Here is a 23,676-nt window from a genome sequence, read left to right as displayed (position 1 = left end):
TAAATAGTTACCTAGATTATGTTTTCTTTGTCCTCTTAGGGCGCTTTCACATTTGCCGGAAAGTGGCCGCGTGGAGGTAGCGCGGCAACCACGCTGCCTTCTTGCGGCACTTTGCAGCATGTTTGAAGGCGCCCTTACAAGTTACGTTAAAATTGATATTTTTAAAAATAAGACCAGACCCATAGTGGCCAATTCCGTTGTACACAATCTCTAAACTAAACTAAAATGGCACGTCTAAATCTATTGCTGTTCCTTTCATAATGTTGCTTGCGTAATAGGATAGCACTCGATTTAGACCTGTTAATTTAGTTTAGTTTAGAGATTGTGTACAAGAGAATCGGCCCCTAAACACATCTATGTAAATAACTGTCCATTTTTCCCCAGTACCAAGTTGCGCAGTTATATTGTGTAGCAGAAGTCTCCAAAAACGAAACTGGTGGTGGTGAAGGCATAGAAGTAATTAAAAATGAACCTTTCAAAGACTTTCCCTTACTTGGTAAGTTGATTTCGTATTTACTTTTTATCATAGAATACTAAGTAACATTACGTCAAAAAGCGACACTCCGTTCGCTTCGCTAATAGGGATTATGACTACTAGTCAAATCAGTTACTTTTTATCAAACGTCTCAACGCTCGCTTAGTAAAGTAAGCTTGTATGAAATACATAAATGTGTAATTTGACGTACTTTTTTAGTTATATGCATGATTTAAAATGGTTAGCGAACTTAAAATTAACAGCGGACGTGGATTTTACGAATTTTGGAAGGCCCTCATTTAATAATTCCTAAGAAATAGATAATTTATTTTTGACATAGGCATCATCCCAGTTGTCGTCGCCCGGTTTTCAAATAGTCACGCGAGCGAGAAGCACTGAATTGTTGCTTACGTATAGCGTCTTTGTCCCACTGTATTCCTACAGTTATCTTCACATACAAATCGTGTGCGGACAGACCGGTGTTCCAGTAGTAGGTGTGTAATAAAATTAATTCGCTTGTTCTGAGTATCGGGAGCCGCGATTACACCTGTAAGTTTTACTCACGTTTACGTTATTAATTGACAAAAAATTTACTAAGGTAAATGACACTTATAAGAATGTTTACATGAGTTAAATCGCAAGTTAATCGTGTAAGCTACTTACGTGTGTAAAATAATTATGCAGGAGTAATTGCGGCCTTTATGGTGTTTTGTAAGTCACACAAAAGTAGAAGCTGAAATGAGATGCTAAAAATTATACAGTTGCGATAGAGACTGAATACCCCATAGCAAACAACCCATATTGGCAAAACTGTAATCGTAAACGATATTTAGGTATGATTCAACAATCAAATGCAATAAAAATGGCGCGTTATCGATAAAATTCGTGGCATGTTTAACTCATTAAATTAGAATCTGTTGTATGGAGGTACCTACTTAATATTATCTAATCGTGTTTGTATCTAACCACGACGGTCTGGGTTTAGGTCATCATAGAATATTTTCCTAATTTATTATTCAGAATTAGTACAGGTTATCCTCAACACGGGCGCCATTAGTAAGGAGCATGTGCACCATATCTTTCGTAGTCGGCGTTTATTTTATTTCTTGCTGCCCGGCAAGCGTTGCAATGCCTCTATTGTATGAACGACTCGCGCAAGTCCCAGCAAAGTTTTATCGCAATCTTATGAATGGTAGATTTAGAAACGCATACTGGGGACAAAGATATAATATATTCACTTTTATACCTTTAAAAAAAAGATAATATTTAAAAATTTTTGTTAATTAAGTAAAATTGTGCCGAAACCCTGAGTGTTCCTGATAAATAGGTAGTTATCGTTTTGGTAATTTGGCCTGTGTTAAAATCTCAAAGCTACTAAAAGTCTTATAACTTTGTGCAGGTCAAAATATTGTTTCTTAAACGTATTCTTAACTTAACATCCGATCCGGTGAAAGTGGGGTGACCTCGATAAATAACCGTTAAAATAGTTTCAGGATCGCTTGATTGCGCGTCTTCCAAATACGGTGCCGTAAAATGAGCACAATTATTTTTACCTGAATAGTAGCTAGTGCCTAAAGATGACTCGCGTTTTCCAAAAGTAATATAAGCTTCCCTCTCACCTGACATATATTCTATGCCCCATTTTTATAAGATCGAAGACTTTAGGCAGTAGTACGACTGCCGGCGATTATAGCGAGAAACGAGTGCAGCTAAAAACTAGAAATGAGTTGGCGAGCAACGAGAAGCGAGTCTGTAGTTGGCATACCTGGTATTGTCGCTTTGTTACTGGGCTTTGAGTGACTGTGCGAGACACAGTAGTTAATCCCTGTGCAAACTGCGCGAGTATTTTGACCAAGAGAACGTCGCTGAGCGAGTTTTTCTTTAAGTACTCATGTCGCTGCGACAAATAAGTCGAGAGATTTCTCGCCGGCCGCAGCAGAATGACAGCCAGCGATCAACTATTAATATATTTATATCTCATTTTTAGGGTTCCGTACCTCAAAAGGAAAAAAGGGAACCCAATAGAATCACCTTGTTGTCTGTACGTCTGTCCCTCTGTCTGTCGTGTCTTGTCAAAAAAACCTATAGGGTACTTTGCGTTGACCTAGAATCATGAAATTTGGCAGGTAGGTAAGGTCTTATAGCACAAGGAAAGAAACGCGTGTCTGGATACGGAATCTGTACGTTTCTTAAGCGAGAAAAGAATCGATAGCTAGCAAGTCGCTTCCTCTACAGAGCCAACTGCCTTATTGGATACATGAAATGCATCTTATACACGTTGGATGTTGCCAAAGTGCATATTATCAGCCGTACTATATCTTGCACAACCTTGGCCGCTTTTCTCTTTGGAGAATTATGAGGCATCATTAGATGCAGTGGCATCTCTTATTTGTGAAATTAAGGCAAACCGTGGGTTGTATGTAATAGAGTCTAACTGTATACTGTAACTGTTTGAAGCGCAGTTCAGACTATGCTATACTATTCTGCTGTATTGCGCATATTGCGTCATAAGCTATTGTTCACACTATACATTATATCGAAAGCAAGTGTGACATGCTTTTTTAGGGTTCCGTACCCAAAGCGTGCCAACGGGACCTTATTACTAAGATTTCGCTGGCCGTCCGTCCGTCCGTCTGTCTGTCTGTCAGCGGGCTGTATCTCATGAATCATAACAGGTAGAGACCTGAAATTTTGACAAAATAGCACTTAAATGCAGTGTAAGGGCCAGCGCAGACCGAGCGAGTGGAGTCGAGATGCGGCGCGCTAATTTGTGGTTATTAATTATTATTAGGTACTCCATATTTCCTTCCTTCCATGTACTTCCTTTACTTACTTGTTCATATTTTTACGAATGCTTTTTAGTTGGAAATAATTCTAAAAGTTCAAGTTCGAAACTTACAAACGAATCCTGCACAACTTGCGATCCATGTACTAAGGATTCTGGTAACTAAAATCCTTAAGGTGGAATCATGCTACACAGCGCACAAGCTGGGCCCAAAACCTGTGCCCAAATAGGCACGACTCACGAGCGTCGGACTTTCTATTTTTGAAGTGACAACTTTAGGCGCGTTGGGAGATTTTGTGACGGGTACCTACTTCAAGGTCGCGTCAGCGACATACTATTTTTTTAGCTATGGAAAATTAATGTTAACTACTTCCTACCGTCCTATTCTTAGTTGGAACCCGTAGTATCTTAGATGATTCTCTGCATGGTGTTACATGAATCCACCTTATTAAAGTAATATAAGTAGGTTAATAATATAAAGGTACTGTATATATATGTCGGAGAACAGGAGGATGGCTGATAATTATTATTCATCTATAGCCGACATCAGAAGGTAGTAATTAATAAGTAGGTACTTTAATCCATGTTCTTTACAAATAGTTCTCAGTAACGTATCGCACATGGAAACCATCAACGTAACACAACCAGATCACCCTAACCTAACCCTACCTATGGTCGCCTCCAACCACCCCTCACAGCGACCCCTCACCTCACTCTAAACTAGCTAACCTAAGCTAAGCACTACATCGTGTGATTAGGGCGCAATTGCTATTGCAACCTCTCAATCAAGTCACGACCTACTCCGTTATCTAATCATCTCAAGGTAATCAATCACAACTTCATGAACGCTCTTAAAAGGATCATTGCATCGACTCTCTTTCTTATAATTGATTTCTCATTACTAATTCAGAATATCGCAATAGCTCTACCTTCTCCACTCTGTGCACATCTGCATACAGAACACCATAGCATCGTGCGCCACACGCGCCACGACTACTATATCCACCCAAATAAGCGATCACAACAGAAACCAGGTAGAATGTAAGCTATTCGATCTCATGGGCAACTCATTGTCTAATCCATTTCAACATTACACGAGAGTCATCAATAATTCTTTACCAACCGGGTTATACGATTCTAAAGCGGGTACCTACTATCAAAGTTAACTTCAAGTTACTATCACACTAAACTATCACTTCAAACTAATCATTATCTCAACTGCCGGTATATCTCCAATTACACTCTAAATCACTAGCGTCTGCAGAAATAACCTTAACGGATGTCCTTATAATAATCTATCCACTGAGCCAAACGTTAACTCACGAATTACTCTAATATTCACCAATAATTAGTATTCCATATTCGTCAAACAACTACGCGAACAGTATTAATAGTGCTTTGCAGGCAAAGTCACCGGATGGCACTAGATGTTACGATTTAACACAACGTACATTAGCATCGAACAATTACTGTTCTAGCTATATCACAATCACCGAATTAAATATCTCGATTAAGAAACTACCTACCTATCTCAAATAATAAAAATTAGCTAAGCTATAATCTGATAATTAATTTAACGCGAGAGATAATTTTGAACCACAACAAATGCGTGCGTGTCAAAGTCCAACTCTGACAACTAAAATAAAGATGGCTACCTTCCGTAGAGTAAAGCGCATACGTTTCTTTTCACGGTGTCTACAGACAGTAAGAACTCTTTCAATATCGACCCTCCAATACGGCCATTCTGACATGCGACCGTCCTCGGGCGCTAGTATGTATCAAGCACAAACATTTTATAAACGTCAGAACATCCGCTCGTTCATCCTGACAATCAGCACAAGCACACAAACCACATATTCTAAAGCATGCATATCACAACCATTACAAATAAAACAAGCATGACACAACCAAAGCATAGCCCAACTTTATCCATAGTAGCAACTTCTAAAACACACTGCACCATTTGCCATAATAGACTCACCGCTCATAATTATGTCTCATAAAACCCGAACTCCAGCAGTACCCCGCTACTGATCCTATCACCTGTTCCAAATACCCACCACACTATACACCAAGCTAACTCCCCTCAGCTGAAACGGCCACGCCGCCGTCCATCCATTATCGGAACAGCCACCTCGCCGTTTATCATCTAAATGGCCACCTCGCCTTTTAGACAACTCCCTTTTTTTCAAAACAGCCACCTCGCCGTTTATCATCTAAATGGCCACCTCGCCTTTTAGATAACCCCCTTTTTTTTCAAAACAGCCACCTCGCCGTTTATCATCTAAATGGCCACCTCGCCTTTTAGACAACCCCCTTTTTTTTTCAAAACAGCCACCTCGCCGTTTATCATCTAAATGGCCACCTCGCCGTTTAGACAACCCATTTTTATAAATCAAATATTCTTTAACGTCGCAATAGCACTTTTCCAAAAGCAATTCACTAAGCTCTTCCTTATACACATCCAAACTCATCCTTTTGAGGTCAATCGGCAGCTTATTGTTCATTTTTTTTTTACAGCCATAGCGCAAACGCTTTTAATGCATGTACCACTGTGACATTCTGAAATGCATAGCTCGTGCGTGCATCCAACCGACCCACTCATCCTTACCTCATAATCTCGTTGGAAATATTTTTGACATCTCCTAATAAATACGCCCATATCCTCTATGCTCATACATCACAGTGGAAGGACCCCCACGCATACACAAATTCGTCCAATTCAGCACACACACCTAATGTGCACCCTCAAATTAGAGTTCTTGTCGCAAATTATTCCCAAAAACTTTAACTCATCAACCCTCTCCATCGTCGCATGAACTGCATCATTTTAGTTTTATTTAAGCGCACTTCCAAGTCATTATTACTAATTCAATTAATTATCCTCCAAAGCGCCGTTCAATTCCCATTCCTACGTTCCTTCAACATTATTCTATCATCTGCAAACAATACACAACGAACAATGGTCGCTATCGTAATGTCACCAATACAAGTTACAAAAAGAAAACAAATATTCCGGCGAATTTAAAAACCTCCTCCGTTTTTGAAGTCAGTTCAAACGGAAGGATTCTAATACACCACACATACCATACACTCTGAGGTACCCCCCGCTTATCACATTCCAGTGGAGATTCGTACACCCTTTGGTATTATTTTTCATTCTAGCAATCCCAGCGCACATTTTCAGTCCATTCAAATACGACTCTATCCATTCATAAGCTCTTCTTGCAACACCATATCCATCTAATTTATCCAATAATATTTTATGATTCACAAAGTCAAAAGCCTTAGTCACATCCAGAAAAATAATAGCAATAGGTACCCTGTCATTCAGGCTATCATTATCTATTCCACTTAAACAGAAACAATCCTCGACAGTGGAGCTGTCATTGCAAAAACCAAATCGTTCATCCACGAGCACACCATTGGCATTGAATTTTTTTTTTTTGAGACGTTTCACCATTACCTTTCCAATCATTCCCGCTAATATTGGCACCAATGTTATAGGACGGTGCCACATCAATCGCCTTTTTTTTTGAACACGGGCTACAGGAATGGTAACTATAGAAATTTTTAAGTTGCTAGGGAAAACCCCTTATTCAAACGACTGATTCACTATGTCTGCAAATACACTGCATAGGTGAATAGCGCACTCCTCTACAGAGCCAGTCCTCATCTCATCTTAGCCCAGCTTCAGTGTCACTCCGTGACTCTATTATACCAAAAATCCCTTCAGTCAACCATACCGTTTTATTATTACATTTATCAATTTTCACCTTCTTAGAGGGTAAACACAGCACATAGAAAAGTTATACAACATCATGAAAGGAATCAAATGCCTCGCCGACGCTTTCCGAATATTCGAAAATGTAAGGGACAAGATAAATTTCATGAATAAAATTATTTCGTATTATCCCCGTTGTAGTCCCTCCCATATTAAGACCATGCAGACCTATATCGCACTTTTTTTTCAACCCTTACTGCCAATGCCCAAGTAGCATCATGATCTGAGAGTGCTAGATAGTCAATCTCAGCAGCTGAAAACATCAGACCACTAGCTATTAAATTAGATGACAACCGTGCTGGGACATCGCACTCCCAATGCTATAACCATTTAGTAAGGAAACCAAGTAGTTTAGAACCCTCGTAGCCTTAGCTCCAAGCTTACGCAAATCACCATCACCACCATACCATATAACTCCTACAACTGACAGTCAAAATTGTAAATTAACTAAACTTAACTATTTTGAATAAATGATTCGAGTTTAGTTTAACTCCATTAAATCACGGCCACTTTCACCAATCCTTAGCGCATCTCTACACAAAATAATCCTTTTTTCTTTCTCTTTTTATTCAAAACACAAAAGTAAATCAAGCTTTTCAAGAAAGACCACGTGTGGGTATTAAAATTGAAAACATGTCTTGCACAAATAAATAAAAAAAAAAAAAAAAATCTTGTAACTTTTTTTTTTTTTTTTTTAAACAAAGCTAGTGTTGCAATGATTTTCGAAAATGTGGGCATAAATCGTGTATCCCACTTCTGATGTCGGAGAACAGGAGGATGGCTGATAATTATTATTCATCTATAGCCGACATCAGAAGGTAGTAATTAATAAGTAGGTACTTTAATCCATGTTCTTTACAAATAGTTCTCAGTAACGTATCGCACATGGAAACCATCAACGTAACACAACCAGATCACCCTAACCTAACCCTACCTATGGTCGCCTCCAACCACCCCTCACAGCGACCCCTCACCTCACTCTAAACTAGCTAACCTAAGCTAAGCACTACATCGTGTGATTAGGGCGCAATTGCTATTGCAACCTCTCAATCAAGTCACGACCTACTCCGTTATCTAATCATCTCAAGGTAATCAATCACAACTTCATGAACGCTCTTAAAAGGATCATTGCATCGACTCTCTTTCTTATAATTGATTTCTCATTACTAATTCAGAATATCGCAATAGCTCTACCTTCTCCACTCTGTGCACATCTGCATACAGAACACCATAGCATCGTGCGCCACACGCGCCACGACTACTATATCCACCCAAATAAGCGATCACAACAGAAACCAGGTAGAATGTAAGCTATTCGATCTCATGGGCAACTCATTGTCTAATCCATTTCAACATTACACGAGAGTCATCAATAATTCTTTACCAACCGGGTTATACGATTCTAAAGCGGGTACCTACTATCAAAGTTAACTTCAAGTTACTATCACACTAAACTATCACTTCAAACTAATCATTATCTCAACTGCCGGTATATCTCCAATTACACTCTAAATCACTAGCGTCTGCAGAAATAACCTTAACGGATGTCCTTATAATAATCTATCCACTGAGCCAAACGTTAACTCACGAATTACTCTAATATTCACCAATAATTAGTATTCCATATTCGTCAAACAACTACGCGAACAGTATTAATAGTGCTTTGCAGGCAAAGTCACCGGATGGCACTAGATGTTACGATTTAACACAACGTACATTAGCATCGAACAATTACTGTTCTAGCTATATCACAATCACCGAATTAAATATCTCGATTAAGAAACTACCTACCTATCTCAAATAATAAAAATTAGCTAAGCTATAATCTGATAATTAATTTAACGCGAGAGATAATTTTGAACCACAACAAATGCGTGCGTGTCAAAGTCCAACTCTGACAACTAAAATAAAGATGGCTACCTTCCGTAGAGTAAAGCGCATACGTTTCTTTTCACGGTGTCTACAGACAGTAAGAACTCTTTCAATATCGACCCTCCAATATATATTAGTAAATATGTAGTGGTAGGTACGTATAATTTAATACGTTCAAAGTAGACAAAAAATTGACATTTATACAACTTCCATATTTGATATACCTAACTTACAAGATATAAGTAAAGAAGTACATACTGTATTGTACGTAAAGGACATAGTTTAAAAAAAATTTTGATTCGTCAGGACTTTATTGACTGTGTAAAAGATTTATAATTAATAAAAATACATAATTTTGTTACATAGTTATCAGTAAGTAATATTAGTAGTAGTACCTACTTATTTAAAATAATTCCTTCCTCATAGATGTTTTTATGTCCGTTTAGTTACATCCTTCAACATAATTTATTTTATTACTAAGTGAGCCTTCACGCCTAACGCACTGTCCGCCGCCGACTGTGAGTAGGCTCACTGTGAGCCCCACTGACTCTGGGCCATTTTGAATGTGAAGTCAGACTGCATTTTTCGTTCACGCTATGCTCACAATACGTTTATAGGCTCTACGTAGCTAGCCAACGTCCGTGACAGTGATGACGTTGTAATAAAATCGGCCGCCGAGAGTCAAATTGTCGGTTTGTGAACGTATAGTTGAATAAATTGTACGGAATAGCAGTCAAAACCTAACGCTTGCTCAAAGATAGGTACGTTAGCTGTGAATGCGCGGTAACTTAATAGTATAACATAAGTAAATTCTGATGTAGTCCGTATTTTTCCCTGTACTACTTATCTTTATAAAAAAACCTGAATTATTTGTCTGACAAAATATTCACGTAAAATACCTACTTAGTTTTATTTCTTATCAGTTATCACCTTATCAGTGCTAAAATCATCGATTAACTATTATCAGTACAAAGAATTATTATGCGTAAGCATGCCGAAATTAATGTTGCATCATCATCTTTTTAGGGCTCCGTACCTCAAAAGGAAAAACGGCACCCTTATAGGATCACTTCGTTGTCTGTCTGTGTCTATCTGTCTGTCCGTCGTGTCTGTCAAGAAAACCTATAGGGTACTTCCCGTTGACCTAGAATCATGAAATTTTTCAGGTAGGATCTTATAAAACAAGTAAAGGAATAAATCCAAAAACCGTGAATTTGTGGTTACATCACAAAAAACAAATTAAAATGTGGTCATGAACAAATAATTTTGTATTTTCAACTTTCAAAGTACGATTACTAAACAAAGTGAGTATCATATGAAATGGTTTTACCTGTACATTCCAAAGCAGATCGATTTGGCCGGTTTTTTTTTACTTCAGCTACCTAAGTTGACACTTGACTGCAATCTGACCTCGTGGTAAGTGATGATGCGTGTAAGATGGAAGCAAGCTAACCTGGAGGGGGATTTATATTGAACCCCCTACTTAGTTTCTACACGGGATCGTACATACGGAACACCTAATCGCTTGGCTAAAGTCTCCTACCAGACCTACAGATATTAATTGCCAAAATTGCCCCTGCCGGGAATCGAACTCGGGGCTTCCCACTTCTCACTTATAAGACCACAGCGCTCACCACTACACCTCGTTGTCAAAATCTATTTATTGTTAGCAGTATAAAAGCAGTTTTCCTTTGATTTTTTGTTCGTTAAATTTAACTCGCTGCTGTAAAATGACGTCACGCATTAATTTACACAGCTGATAAATGTTTGTTTAGGTGTGTAGACTGTAATACCTAGTAGACTTGATAAAATCCTTTTATTACTTCCTTACCTTAAACCTTGGTTGTAAACAACGCGCTTGTTTTCTGTTTAACAGTTTATGTAACAACATCTAATGAGTAGTTATTCATAGATTTCGATTTTGACACGTAAAATATTATTTGGTGCCTTTGGCGGTCATACTAAGGGACGGTGGGACACCTAAAACAATACACAAATGTCGCAATTATTATGACGGTAGATATAGTGCGTACAAAATGACTTTTCACGCGCCATTTTGACTCTATGTTCATGTCAAAAGTACGGTTCGCCTTTAAAATAAGCACTAAAATCGTACGTCTTACATGACAATTGACACAAACTAATATGACCCGCACAGCCCACGCGGTAACCCAGTGCAGGATAACACGGGTGCCGTGCGAATGTGCCGGGCGTCCCCCCACCTCATACCCCGATTGCCATCTCGAGCTGTCGTGCACTATACTTACTTTGTAGAATATTGAAGTAACTGTCACTCGTAAAAAGTTGGTAGTAAATTATATTTGTATTTTTAAGGTATCTCTTAATATAGTAATATTCTGGTATTAATTGTTTTCACCATGTTTTATTTCATAGGTGGCAAATACTCATCGGGTCAATATACATACAAAATCTACCACTTGGCGTCGAAGGTGCCAGCATTTATCAGACTCTTGGCACCAAAAGGCTCCTTAGAAGTTCACGAAGAGGCATGGAACGCTTACCCATACTGCCGGACTGTTTTAACGGTAAGTTTAGATCGTATGCACTAGCTGATGCCTACAATTTATAGGTAACTCCGTCCGTCCGTAACGTCCCTCCACCTAGTGGGGGGTCTTCCAACACTGCCTCTTCCGGTGCGAGGTCGGCATTCCAGCACCTTGAGACCCCAACGTCTATCGGTTTTACGAACTATGTGCCCTGCCCATTGGCACTTCAGCTTCGCAACCCGTTGAGCTATGTCGGTTACTCTAGTCCTACTCCTACGGATCTCCTCAAATAAAAATTATCATATTCCTCGTTAAAAAAAACTTATTGCACTCCTAAAAAAATCACGGTGCATAGAATCTCAGCCTGATTTTTTGCTAGTCAACAAATAATTATTACTAATTAGCATACTTTACAAAGTCTACATTGTGGTGCTAATCCAATTGTACGCAAGTCTTTAAGCTAAACGAAATAGACTTAAAATTAATTCCATACATTTCATATTCTACATTGCGAAAAAGGAATACATACTATGATGGTACGAAGCGGGGGGACGCCCTTCACACCGGTAGGTACGTCACCCGCGCTATCTCGCACCGGGTTAGCGCTGCGGGTGTGCGGGGCGTCCCTAATTGCCATATCGACCTGTCGCAAACCATAGTTAATTTTAAGATTCTTGCATATGACCCAATACCACTGAGGTTGAGAGAGCGTACTTTGACTTTGCTAGTATTATTATATTATGTAATATGTAAACTCTATCATACATACTACCACACTACATAAATCTGTATCGTTTTAGCTGTCTTAAGTAAGATCTCATTTTAACACGTATTTAATTTTAACCGAATTTGTTTTTCCTCAGAATCCCGGTTATATGAAAGAGAACTTCATAATTTGCATAGAATCCTTACATGTACCAGACATCGGCGACCAGCAAAATGTAAGTACTTACATTATTGTAATGTTTAAGAATAAACGTACTTTTGGATGTTAGTAGGAAAAATTATATTACTTACTTATAGAACTTATGTCTTTATAACGTTTATAGTTTTTCAGGACACTCTAAGTTGACATCTATAGAGCGCGCTTTGGTTTGCACACACTTAAGACACTGTTAAATAGAGACAGCGTTATATCTCAGGCATAAATCTTTCTCTTTTTAGAAGAAGATAAAGATAATATCAGGTCATGTATTATGTAAATTGCAATGTTGTACACATGAATAAAGTAGGCAATCATTTGTTTCGACGGGCACTGAACGAATATGATTGAAGTTACAACAAATTAACCCTGCGATGAGGTCAAGTAGATACATTCAAGCCTTCGCCGGGGCTAAATCAAATCAATGCAACAGTTTGACGCGTAATGCATTGCCATATGAATATACAGGTCACACTTCTTAGACAGGAAATATTTTTATTGTTCTCATCGGTTCCGTATGCGTTCGATTGAATAAGCATTCTTAATTAATCTACTTTTTGAATATTATATAATTTTAAAGATTTTGTAATTTATATGTACTTTATTTTATTTTATTTTATTTTATTTTATTTATTAAATTAACTAACGGCTACTTACACTAATACATTTAAAAAAAAAAACTTAATTCTGAAAATATTACTTACTAAGTGCAGTCGCCAATTATAAGTTAATACAACATTTACAAACATATGTGACAAAATAAAAAACAAACATCAATAAGATTAAAGACTTACTTATATATGTTTCTAAAAATTTAACTTTAATGTAATATTTAAATATTCATACACCAATATTCTAAGCTAGAATGCATAAGGCTCGCCAACTAATTTAATAACCATGTTATGTCACCTGCATTCTTATGAATAAATTTATTATTTATTTATTAATTACTAGCTTATGCTCGCGACTTCGTCCGCGTGGACTACAAAATTTCAAAACCCTATTTCACCCCCTTAGGAGTTGAATTTTCAAAAATCCTTTCTTAGCGGATGCCTACGTCATAATAGCTATCTGCATGCCAAATTTCAGCCCGATCCGTCCAGTAGTTTGAGCTGTGCGTTGATAGATCAATCAGTCAGTCAGTCAGTCAGTCAGTCAGTCATTCAGTCAGTCAGTCAGTCATTCAGTCAGTCAGTCAGTCACCTTTTCCTTTTATATATATAGACAATTTATATGTACTTACTTATATATGTTTCTAAAAATTTAACTTTAATGTAATATTTAAATATTCATACACCAATATTCTAAGCTAGAATGCATAAGGCTCGCCAACTAATTTAATAACCATGTTATGTCACCTGCATTCTTATGAATAAATTTATTATTTATTTATTAATTACTAGCTTATGCTCGCGACTTCGTCCGCGTGGACTACAAAATTTCAAAACCCTATTTCACCCCCTTAGGAGTTGAATTTTCAAAAATCCTTTCTTAGCGGATGCCTACGTCATAATAGCTATCTGCATGCCAAATTTCAGCCCGATCCGTCCAGTAGTTTGAGCTGTGCGTTGATAGATCAGTCAGTCAGTCAGTCAGTCATTCAGTCAGTCAGTCAGTCACCTTTTCCTTTTATATATATATATATATATAGATTATTTACACTTCCAAAAAATGAATATTACATTCGTTATAGACAAACAACTTTATAAAATAAAATATTTCGCTTTTATTTGATAAAATGTAAATTTTCAATAATACTATGTGGCCTCCGATATCAAGTTAATTAACTAAGTAGGTATAAAAATTAAATGAATGAGATAACAACACACAATCTGCTTAGTCTGAAGAGTCTTGAGCTATTACAAGTATGTTTACAATTTAGCTAAACCTCTTCCAGAAAAGGAAATGAAAGGGATTTTCAGAATTCTACCTAAGCGAAGCCAGCTAGTCAGTACAGTGCGCAGCAGAAAATAATAACATCGACCTTTAGCACGAGATATCGGTTTTGTAGAGCATTGTTTCTGTCGTTGAGACCGACAAAAAATCACATAGGTATGAGTGACCGAGACAACGCTCTACAAAGCCGAAATCCCATTCTAAAGATCGATGTACACTATTTTCTGCCGCGTACTGTACTTATGTGAAAAGTGACCTATTAAACTCGTTTTACCCTAGAATCGTCGTAGAATGTCGTACCGTAGTTGTCAAGGGTAAGGCCTGCCACTTGCGAGATATAATCGAACTCACTTACGTAACCTAGTCTTAATAACACTTAATAAACGCTGTGCCGTGTAGGTAATGCTGTAAAAACGTTCCTTCTCAGATAATAATAGTAGTGTTTCAATAATTGCATTTATTCCAGTTATTTTGCACTTTGAACCGTTGTATGTCAACTTTGCATATTTGATTATTTACGTACTTATCTACCTGTTTAAAAATTTACTCAAATTAATTTAAAATTGGTTGCCAAACAAAATATTTTGCGTAAATTTTGCGAAGTTATGTAGTACTTTCTTACAAAAACTAAAGTCATCAAATTATAAAATTTAGAGGTCATGAAACCGCCAGCTCATCATAAATTATGGCATGGTTGGCTAACTTCAAAGTTTTCGGACTTGTCCCAAGCTCAATCATGTCTTTCCTTCTCACTCACACACACCTTGTGCGTGGAACTGGAAGAGACTGGAAAAGCGCGGCAAATTAAAAAATAAATATCAGTATAGCAACTCTGAAATAAGTATGACAGACCTGGAATAACTTAATTTGATAGAACAGAATTAAAACTAAGTAATTCTAAAATGTCAAATTAGGTTATTCCAGATCTGTCATACTAATTTTGGGGCTGCCATAGTGAATTTTTTTTTTAATTTGCCCCGCTTTTCCAGTCTCTTCTTTCGTTAGCCGGACTGTTTTGTTTACTATTTAGTAAGGAGGAATGATTAACGCCGCCATATTTGATTCGAGTTATATCTACGAATAATAATTTTTCCTTGTACAGGTACACGAGCTCTCGCCCGAGAAGCTGAAGATGCGCGAGGTGGTGCACATCGACATCGCCAACGACCCGATGTCGTCCGCCGACTACAAACCGGAGACTGACCCCACCAAATTCAAGTCGGTCAAGACTGGTCGCGGTCCACTCGTCGGACCCAACTGGAAAGCCGAGCAGAACCCCATCATGACGTGCTACAAACTTGTCACGGCCGAGTTCAAATGGTTTGGTCTACAGGTGAGCTATTCATCGATATAGTCAACGGCTCGACGTTGTCCGTCGACTTCAAATCCGAGACCAACCTGGCCGCGGCCCACTCGTCGGACCCAATTGGAAAGCCGAGCAGAACCCCATCATGAAGTGCTACAAACGTGTCACCGCAGAGTTCAAGTGGTTTGGTCCACAGGTGAGCTATTCATCGATATAGTGAACGGCTCGTTGTCCGCCGGCTACAAGTCCGATACCAACCCGCTCGTGAAGCCCAATTGGAAGACCGAGCAAAACCGGTGGGGTTTTGCCACAAACTTGTCACCACCGAGTTAAAGTGGTCAAGTCATAATGCAAAGCATAAAGGTTGAATATGACATATGTCGTCTAAATGGTCCCCTAAAGAAGCCCCTATTTTGACTAAATTCACAAACACTGTCCATTGAAATGACTTAACTACTTACTAACCTATCTGTTATTATGGCATATGTACCATATATAAAGGAGAATATTGTTTCTAAAATCCGAACATTCAGTAACTTGTAAATTAATGTCTAACTAGGCCAACCGGCAATTTGACCAACTGTTCTATGTAGATGAACTACGACTAGACAGAGACAACGTGTAAACAGATGTTACAATATACCGCACACCTGTGGGCAAAGGACTAGATGTACTTGTACATCGCAAGCAAGCCCACGTCATGATATGATTAATTATTTATTTGTTTCAAATGTCTTTTATTTAACTTGCCGTGTTAGTATGTGGTTAAATGCATCTGAATTTAAGACCGTGTTCCCGCTGACAGATTGAGCTGAGAACACACATTATGTTTAGTACTGTACAACAGATCTAAATGGCAATCGGGGAGGGAACGCCCCGCACACCCGCAGAGCCCCCGCACTAACCCAGTGCGGTTGTGCGGGGCGTCTCCCCGTCTCATACTCCAATTGCCATCTCAACCTGTCGCGGACTATAACTTCGATGACAATGCAATAATAAAGTACCATGGAGGTGGTCTCATGATGGAAGCGAGAAGTGACTATAGGAATTAAAGAACTTACTTTGTTGCGGGCTTTGAAAGCCCTTCCTACCGAGAAGAACCAACACGAAACTTAATTTTAGATACTTTAATTTATTTAAAACTAGCTTATGCTTGCGACTTCGTACGCGTGTACTACACAAGTTTCGAACCCCTATTTCACCCCCTTAAGGGTTAAATTTTCAAAAATCCTTTCTTAGCGGATGCCTATGTCATAATAGCTATCTGTATGCCAAATTTCAGCCCGATCCGTCCAGTAGTTTGAGCAGTGCGTTGATATATCAGTCAGTCAGTCAGTCACCTTTTCCTTTTATATATTTAAGAATATGTATTTTGTCTTCTCCGTTGTATATTTTTATCTTTCTTTATCTTTGTTTTCCTTATATTAATTGGATTTGTGGAATTATTTCTAATACTGTTAAATTTCTTTTGCAGAGCAAAGTAGAAAATGTGATCCAAAAGTCAGAACGACGGTTATTCACTATCTTTCATAGGTAAGTTGTATTAATAAAAGAACTAGGGACTAACGCCAAATCCATACTTATATCCACAGAGAGTTCTCCATAATTTTCTCAAAGGTGTGTGAAGCCGTCAATCCACACTTGGCCAACGTGATGGACTAATGGCCCTTCACATTGCAAGACCCGGGACCCGTTGCAAGTAGCTAGTCGGCAATGAGTTAAGATGCTGATAAAGTTGATTACATATTATGGTTTGATATTTGGTACGTTTCTTTCAGACAAGTATTCTGCTCTATGGATGATTGGTTCGGCATGACGATGGCGGACATTCGCGCTATCGAAGAGAAGACCAAAGAAGAATTGGAGAAGCTTCGTCGCGAGGGCGAAGTGCGCGGCATGCGCGCCGACAACGAGTAGATGCGCCGTACGTGCGTGCGGACGTGCGTGCGGACATGCGTACGTGCGAGTGTCGGAGCGTCGGACGCGGGAACATGTATGTATTAGCTGGCTAAATTGTAGTAAACGAATGTATTAAATTGATAGGTATTAGAGTTTTATGAGACACTAGTTTTTGAATTCGCCCGAAATGACGTTATTTAGTCGTCATTTACTCAAATGTAATAATTATAATATCGTCGCTTTTATAGCAAAACGTTCGATTTGTAAAAGGCAATTGAAATTTCAGAAATCCAATCTAAAGAGAACTTATATTTGAGTTTTATTTTAATTCTAATTGAAAACGCGTTTTGCCATAGAAACGGCAATTGTTTCGAGGTGCCAGAACCATGTCTTTTCTAATAAATAAAATTGTTCCTGCGTTTCACGTTTCAATATGCTCTCGCACATTGCCCGAGCCTCAAATTCGGAGATTGCGTTTTAAATGACTGCTGGCAGTCGTGAGCTCATTATTTATATTGACATATTAATATATTTTAATATGTAAGGCCGTTTCAGAATAAATACGATACAACTCTTGTTAATTCAACATGATTAGTTAAATCTATGCAAATATAGTTACCACCCTACCGGCAAAGCCGTGCCGCCAAGCGGTTTAGCGTTCCGGTACGATGCCGCATAGAAACTAATGAGGGGTATGGGTTTAATAAAACTGCCATACCCCTTCCAAGTTCGTCTGCTTTCATCTTAGACTGCAATCTTACCTGATGGTAAGTGATGATGCTGCATCATCACGTACCATCAGGTGAGATTGCAGTGAAGGCTGAAGGGTTAACTTGTAATGGAATAAAAAAATATATAGAAATAGATAAATGTTCCTAAACTGACAAATTTCACTATGCACTGTACTAGAAATTGTTGTAACTAAAGCTACATTGGAAGCAATATAGCCTAGTATTAAATAATATAATTAAAGTGGTAGATGCATCCGACTATTCGTAAGCACTTGTAAAAGTTTATAAGAATAAAAAAAAAAAAAAAGATTTTCATTTCATTTTCATTTAAAATTAATTAATAAATAAAACACCAATATAATGTAATGACTTTTAAACATTTAAGCCTAATGCTGGGCGCCCATTAGTTAACTATCGTCTGAGCTTTTTCCAACAGTTGTTATTATTTAACAGCCTAAAAGCTGCTAAATGCTCAGCTGACAGTGGTCAATGTACGCCCGGCCTACACGCGAATATATGGTGGATTTGCGATTCCCCATTTCGGTTTCATTTTCGAAACAAAAAAATCAGTGCTTATTATAGAATACGGGTAAGTAACAACATCCCTGTGATTTCTTTGACGCACAGAACTATATTAAGTACGAATAAAAATGTTGCGGCAGTTTATTTTTTTATATTTAAGGCGCGTTCTCACGAGTCAAGTTTGAGTGACCGATTTGGTTGATCAACTAAAGTTGAATTAAATCTGTAGTCAAAATATTTGTTTCTATATTTGTCAGCCAAAAGTGATTCACGCCATATTCCACTTTTGTTTGGCGGATCATCAAACCGCCGCAGTACAAAGAGCCATAGAGAAGCAACAACCATAACGATCAAAGTTAATTTGTGAGAACGTGCCTTTATAAACTCCGCCAATCACAAATCGATTCGTGTCAGCATAGTTTGAATTAGGCCTATTATACTCGTATTATCTTCACAGCGATCTCGGTTGGAGCGAGGGCATAAAACAACCATTAGCAAAATAATTTCATTGAAATGTGGTATATAGGTATTTAAATAAAATAATAAGTTGATGTAGTCAGTGGTTAAAGGTAGGTAGTGTCGTCGTTACCTAACAAAAAGTAATTTCGAGATAAAATTTTGGACAAATACTTATAGCAACGAGATTTGTGGGATATATTCATTATTCATGGCATTTTTAGGTCCGATTTTTAAAATATTTCGCTGTTTAATATATAACTCTATTTTTAAGTGAACGCCTGTCTAGGACGGGTACTGTTTGGCTGTTGTATATTATATTACGATAGATATATAATTTAACAGCGTTCCTTTAACTTTATTTAGGCAAGTAAGCGAAGTATGTTTTCAAGCTTATCCTAAGACATTATGTATTGCTAAAACGTTTGTATGACATTTTGAAACTTTCAATCATATCCAAAAAGTTGTCTTTTATTTGACACTGTATTTTTGGCTGTGTCATTTCTGAACTGCTCCTGATTTTACGTGGCTTAGTTCATAAGAGAAAAAATCACGTTATTTACCAATACAAATGAATTTTGATAAATAAACTTAAACTGGCTTACTTACCACAGAAATTTTAGATGTGGTTTAAACAAACTTAGAACCCGTTTAGCCCATTCAAACGCACACGTTTGAAGTTAGTTTATACCTTGTTCAAGTTTTTGTGGTGAGTCGTAAAGGTCCATAGGCGAAAGCTTAGGTAAGGAACGCTGTCCTATAATTATGATACATATTGCAAATAATTTCGCGTAATAGTCAAGTAAATTAGTTGAGGCACGAACGTTTAAGGGAAAAATTGTATAGGTGCAATATATTTTGTCAGCGGCATCGTATGGTTTAAAATCGGTAGCTCGGTTAATTAATTTATAAGGGGAATGTTGCAAATTGAACTATGGTGCAAAAGGTTCTAATTAGTTCGGTTACTGGTGACATGGTGGTTTTATGGTAGATTATACTAACGACAACGGTTCAAATTACAACAATCCTCGGAGAGCGAGTTTATTTATTTAAGTTTGTTGTTAACAAATCAGTATTTTAATATTTGTGTGACATTCCAGATTCTGTACCAAGATCCGATTGTGAGCAATCTAGTATGAATTGCAGTGAATTATTTATCTCCCCTCAAAGCTCTCTTGTCTTCATGCGGAATATGCAATGATACGCATATAATATATAAATTGACTATACATACTTTATTATATATTAAAACATAATTTATTATCAGTAAAAAGTGTGTCAAAATCAAAATGTGTTATTCAGTTATTATTATCTTGTTATCAATAATTACGAAATTGGTTCAACAATTCAATGTCCTGTTCAATGTTCCTTGTTTGCAACATTAAAATAATGTGGCCGTTTATTTGCGTTTGTTTGTATGTTTTCTTGAGTTCTGATTTATGGATTTGTTTTATGCTTTCTTCAATTCAATTCAATTTTGTTTTACGGCGCGCGGCTGCACCAAACGGGCGCAATTTACTTCGCCAATGACGTGTGGAATTGAAGAGACACGATACGAATGGTTGGTGATAGCTGGGAAGTTTCTTTTCTTTTTTCATAAAACTACAATGAAGCCATTTTAATAGGTCACTTTCGACATTTCACATATCTACCTATGTGCTACCTATTGACCTTTGTGCGGCCTTTCACGTAGGTAATTTAATGAACATGGATACATCTTGTGCAAGGAAAACCTTAGTAAGTTGTCTGTCTATATAAAAAAAAATATTTTTAAGAAACCGAACAGCAATACAAGTTTATGTCGGCCGAAACTTTTTTTTATCATAAATTATTAAAAACTGTCAAAATAAAATGAAATATTTTATTTGTATGAAATGTGGTACATTCTACAATAAGTAAGGTACATTGAATTGAAATACGGTGATCCATTTGAGAATAGTCTATTTTATCTTATTGGATAGAAAATAATTGGCTTCGAGCTTTTAGCATCGCATAGCGCTTTTTTACTACCCAGTAATTTAAATCGTTAGATTATGCATTTACATTGGAAAAAATATTGCACTGTTTTATTTGGAAACAAGCAGAAGATCTTCTTGTCGGCTCTTTCTCTCCTGCCTATTTTGCTATCTTCGATCTCAAGTTACCGACTAGCTAAGATCACAGATACATTTCTCATAATAGGTGACGAGGCGAGGGTGAATCTAACGATTTAAATATCTGATCTTATCTATATTTTTTTATGATTTGTTTATTGTCTGTTTGCATTTAAGGTACTTAACTATGTTCGATGACTTTACACATAATAGTTTAGTAATATTATTGTTATCTTTCCTGTCAATTGGACTTTCCATTCAATTGTACAAATATATACTTTTTATTTTAGTTACCAAAATAAACATTAATTATTTTTTAAACCTGTTTGCAAATGAAGTTCTTTTTTAATAATGTTAGGAATAAATTGATGGATGGATTGTACAGCTAGTAACATTTCGAATAAATTACAATTTAGATAAAGTATTATTCTAGATGATTTGTAGTTGTGTATTTTTATCCATTTATTTGTGTCCATTTTATTGTATATGTATCCCTTTCGTTAATTTCACACAACAAACTAATATCACAGACTTGACAGAGGCTACTCATAGCTTTGCAATTACTTTTCTAATAAATCTAGGGCCTCAAATAATTATTGGTGATTGAAATTGTATCCAAATAGTAACAGTAATTTGATAAATTTTGACAGATGTATGTAGGATAAAGTGTCAAAAGTGACGTCACAAATTGCAGTACCTACGTACTATACGGTTTGAACTTAATGTCATAGATAGGTAATAAAATTTTCGTCAGTTTAGCTTGGTCGAGTCATGGAGCGCAATAAAATTAAAGAAAATAAATTATAACAATTAACAGTCGCCCTAGTGTAACTCCAGAGGCGGGCTAAGGATGGGGCAGAGGAGGCGGTCCGCAGTCTAGGGGACTCCAAACCTTATTAAGCCCTTATTTTTAATTCCAAATATTATGTTCAGTAAATAACAGTATGCTTGGAGTTGGAGGCCCCATAAAAAATTAAAGACTAAAGACAGTGAAAGTAATAAATACTATTATGATCCTTCCTGTTCAAAAGAAAAAATTTCACACTCGCTTGGCCCGCGCTTATATTCCTTGATTAAATCATTACACTTAAGTATTATTTCCTTTTCCTTTCTTAACTATTAACATTCAAAAAGTGTACAGACTACAGTATACTCACTTTGAATAAAGATCGTAAAAATTATTATAACAGAACGGGGGCCACATTTAGACAGTTCAGTAATGCCAACCCGGGCTTCGGGCAGTCTGCTGCTGTATAATTTTTCAAGTACCTCTGCTTTTAACGTTTTTTTGCACTAGGGTCTCAGAATACCTATATAAAACAAATAAACGGCCACGTTTTATTAGTTTAAACATTCGTTTCTGCATTATATTTATATATAAATTGTCAGTACACTTGAACTAGAAAAGCTACGAAATAGGTATAAAAGGTGTACATTGTATAGTTAGCATATATTATAGGATTTAATATGCGCTCCTTGAGTCGCTTTCCTTTCACAATAGAATGTCTAATAGAAACAGTTAAGATTAATGACTTTGACTTGGTACGACTAACTTTTCTCCATGATGTAGGTACTCTGTACAACTTTCAATAGTTCTTTGTGTAATACATAGTGGATTTCATCAATACAATAAACACAATATTATAACCATATCCATGGAATGAAGTTAGTATAGTGCTATCTCTGTTACGTAATCCCATACAAATGATAGAGCCAAAAAGCTCAGTGGGCGCTAACCATTTTGAGTCACCAACCAATCACAAACATGTTTTCAAAAAAATATCCGAAATTCAATTCGAAAATGTTTTCACAAAACATTCGAAATTTAATTAGAAAACGTAGTTTCGTTGGTACTCAAAATGGTTTGCGCCCACTGAGATTTTTGGCTTGATCATTTGTATGGAATTACGTAACAGAGAGAGCGCTATGCTAACTTCATTCCGCGGATAGGGTATAGTTACAGAAATACCCTTGTCGATAGAATGCTGATATTGTCAATTTTTAAACGTCTAGCAAAATATAGGTTTTGACGAGTTCTCGCATTCATAATGTTTTAAGTGTAAGGTAATTAATAACATTTGTTGTAAAATGTATTATGGATATTTTGAATGCCAACAGAAATAAAATACTTTTAACCTGCAACTTATGACTATTTTCATTTCTTTCTATATTATATAAGTTTGGTTGGTCCGTGAGTCCCTCAGTAGGGGGCTTATCCTTCCACATACAACTCAACTAAGAGAACGAGATTTCAACCCTTAGGTTTTACAGTTATTATCAGATGTTAGGGTGACAATGTAACTGAGACCGGCGCGGCGGCACGAAGGTAACGAAAAGGACTTCAAAACCAATCCAGTTACAGTACGCGGCAGAAAATAATGTACATCGACCTTAAGAAAGAGATAGTGGTTTTAAAGAGCATTGTCTG

The 23,676-nt window shown here is 37.1% G+C and overlaps 1 protein-coding gene across 1 annotated transcript in view; it reads left to right on the top strand.

Annotated features, from left to right (window-relative positions):
• The window catches only part of vib (phosphatidylinositol transfer protein vib), a 29,836-nt gene extending 6,446 nt beyond the window's left edge, over window positions 1-23,390 (top strand). The window contains exons 3-8 of the mRNA XM_034972118.2: window positions 385-496; window positions 11,311-11,462; window positions 12,287-12,364; window positions 15,344-15,574; window positions 17,022-17,080; window positions 17,326-23,390. Of these exons, the coding sequence (XP_034828009.1) occupies window positions 385-496; window positions 11,311-11,462; window positions 12,287-12,364; window positions 15,344-15,574; window positions 17,022-17,080; window positions 17,326-17,464 (771 nt within the window). The 3' untranslated portion in view covers window positions 17,465-23,390. The remainder of the gene's footprint in view (window positions 1-384; window positions 497-11,310; window positions 11,463-12,286; window positions 12,365-15,343; window positions 15,575-17,021; window positions 17,081-17,325) is intronic.
• Window positions 23,391-23,676: the final 286 nt, after the last annotated feature.

Source organism: Maniola hyperantus, chromosome 9 (assembly GCF_902806685.2).
Source record: "Maniola hyperantus chromosome 9, iAphHyp1.2, whole genome shotgun sequence".
NCBI lineage: Eukaryota > Metazoa > Arthropoda > Insecta > Lepidoptera > Nymphalidae > Maniola > Maniola hyperantus.
This window is presented reverse-complemented; position numbering and strand designations above follow the sequence as displayed.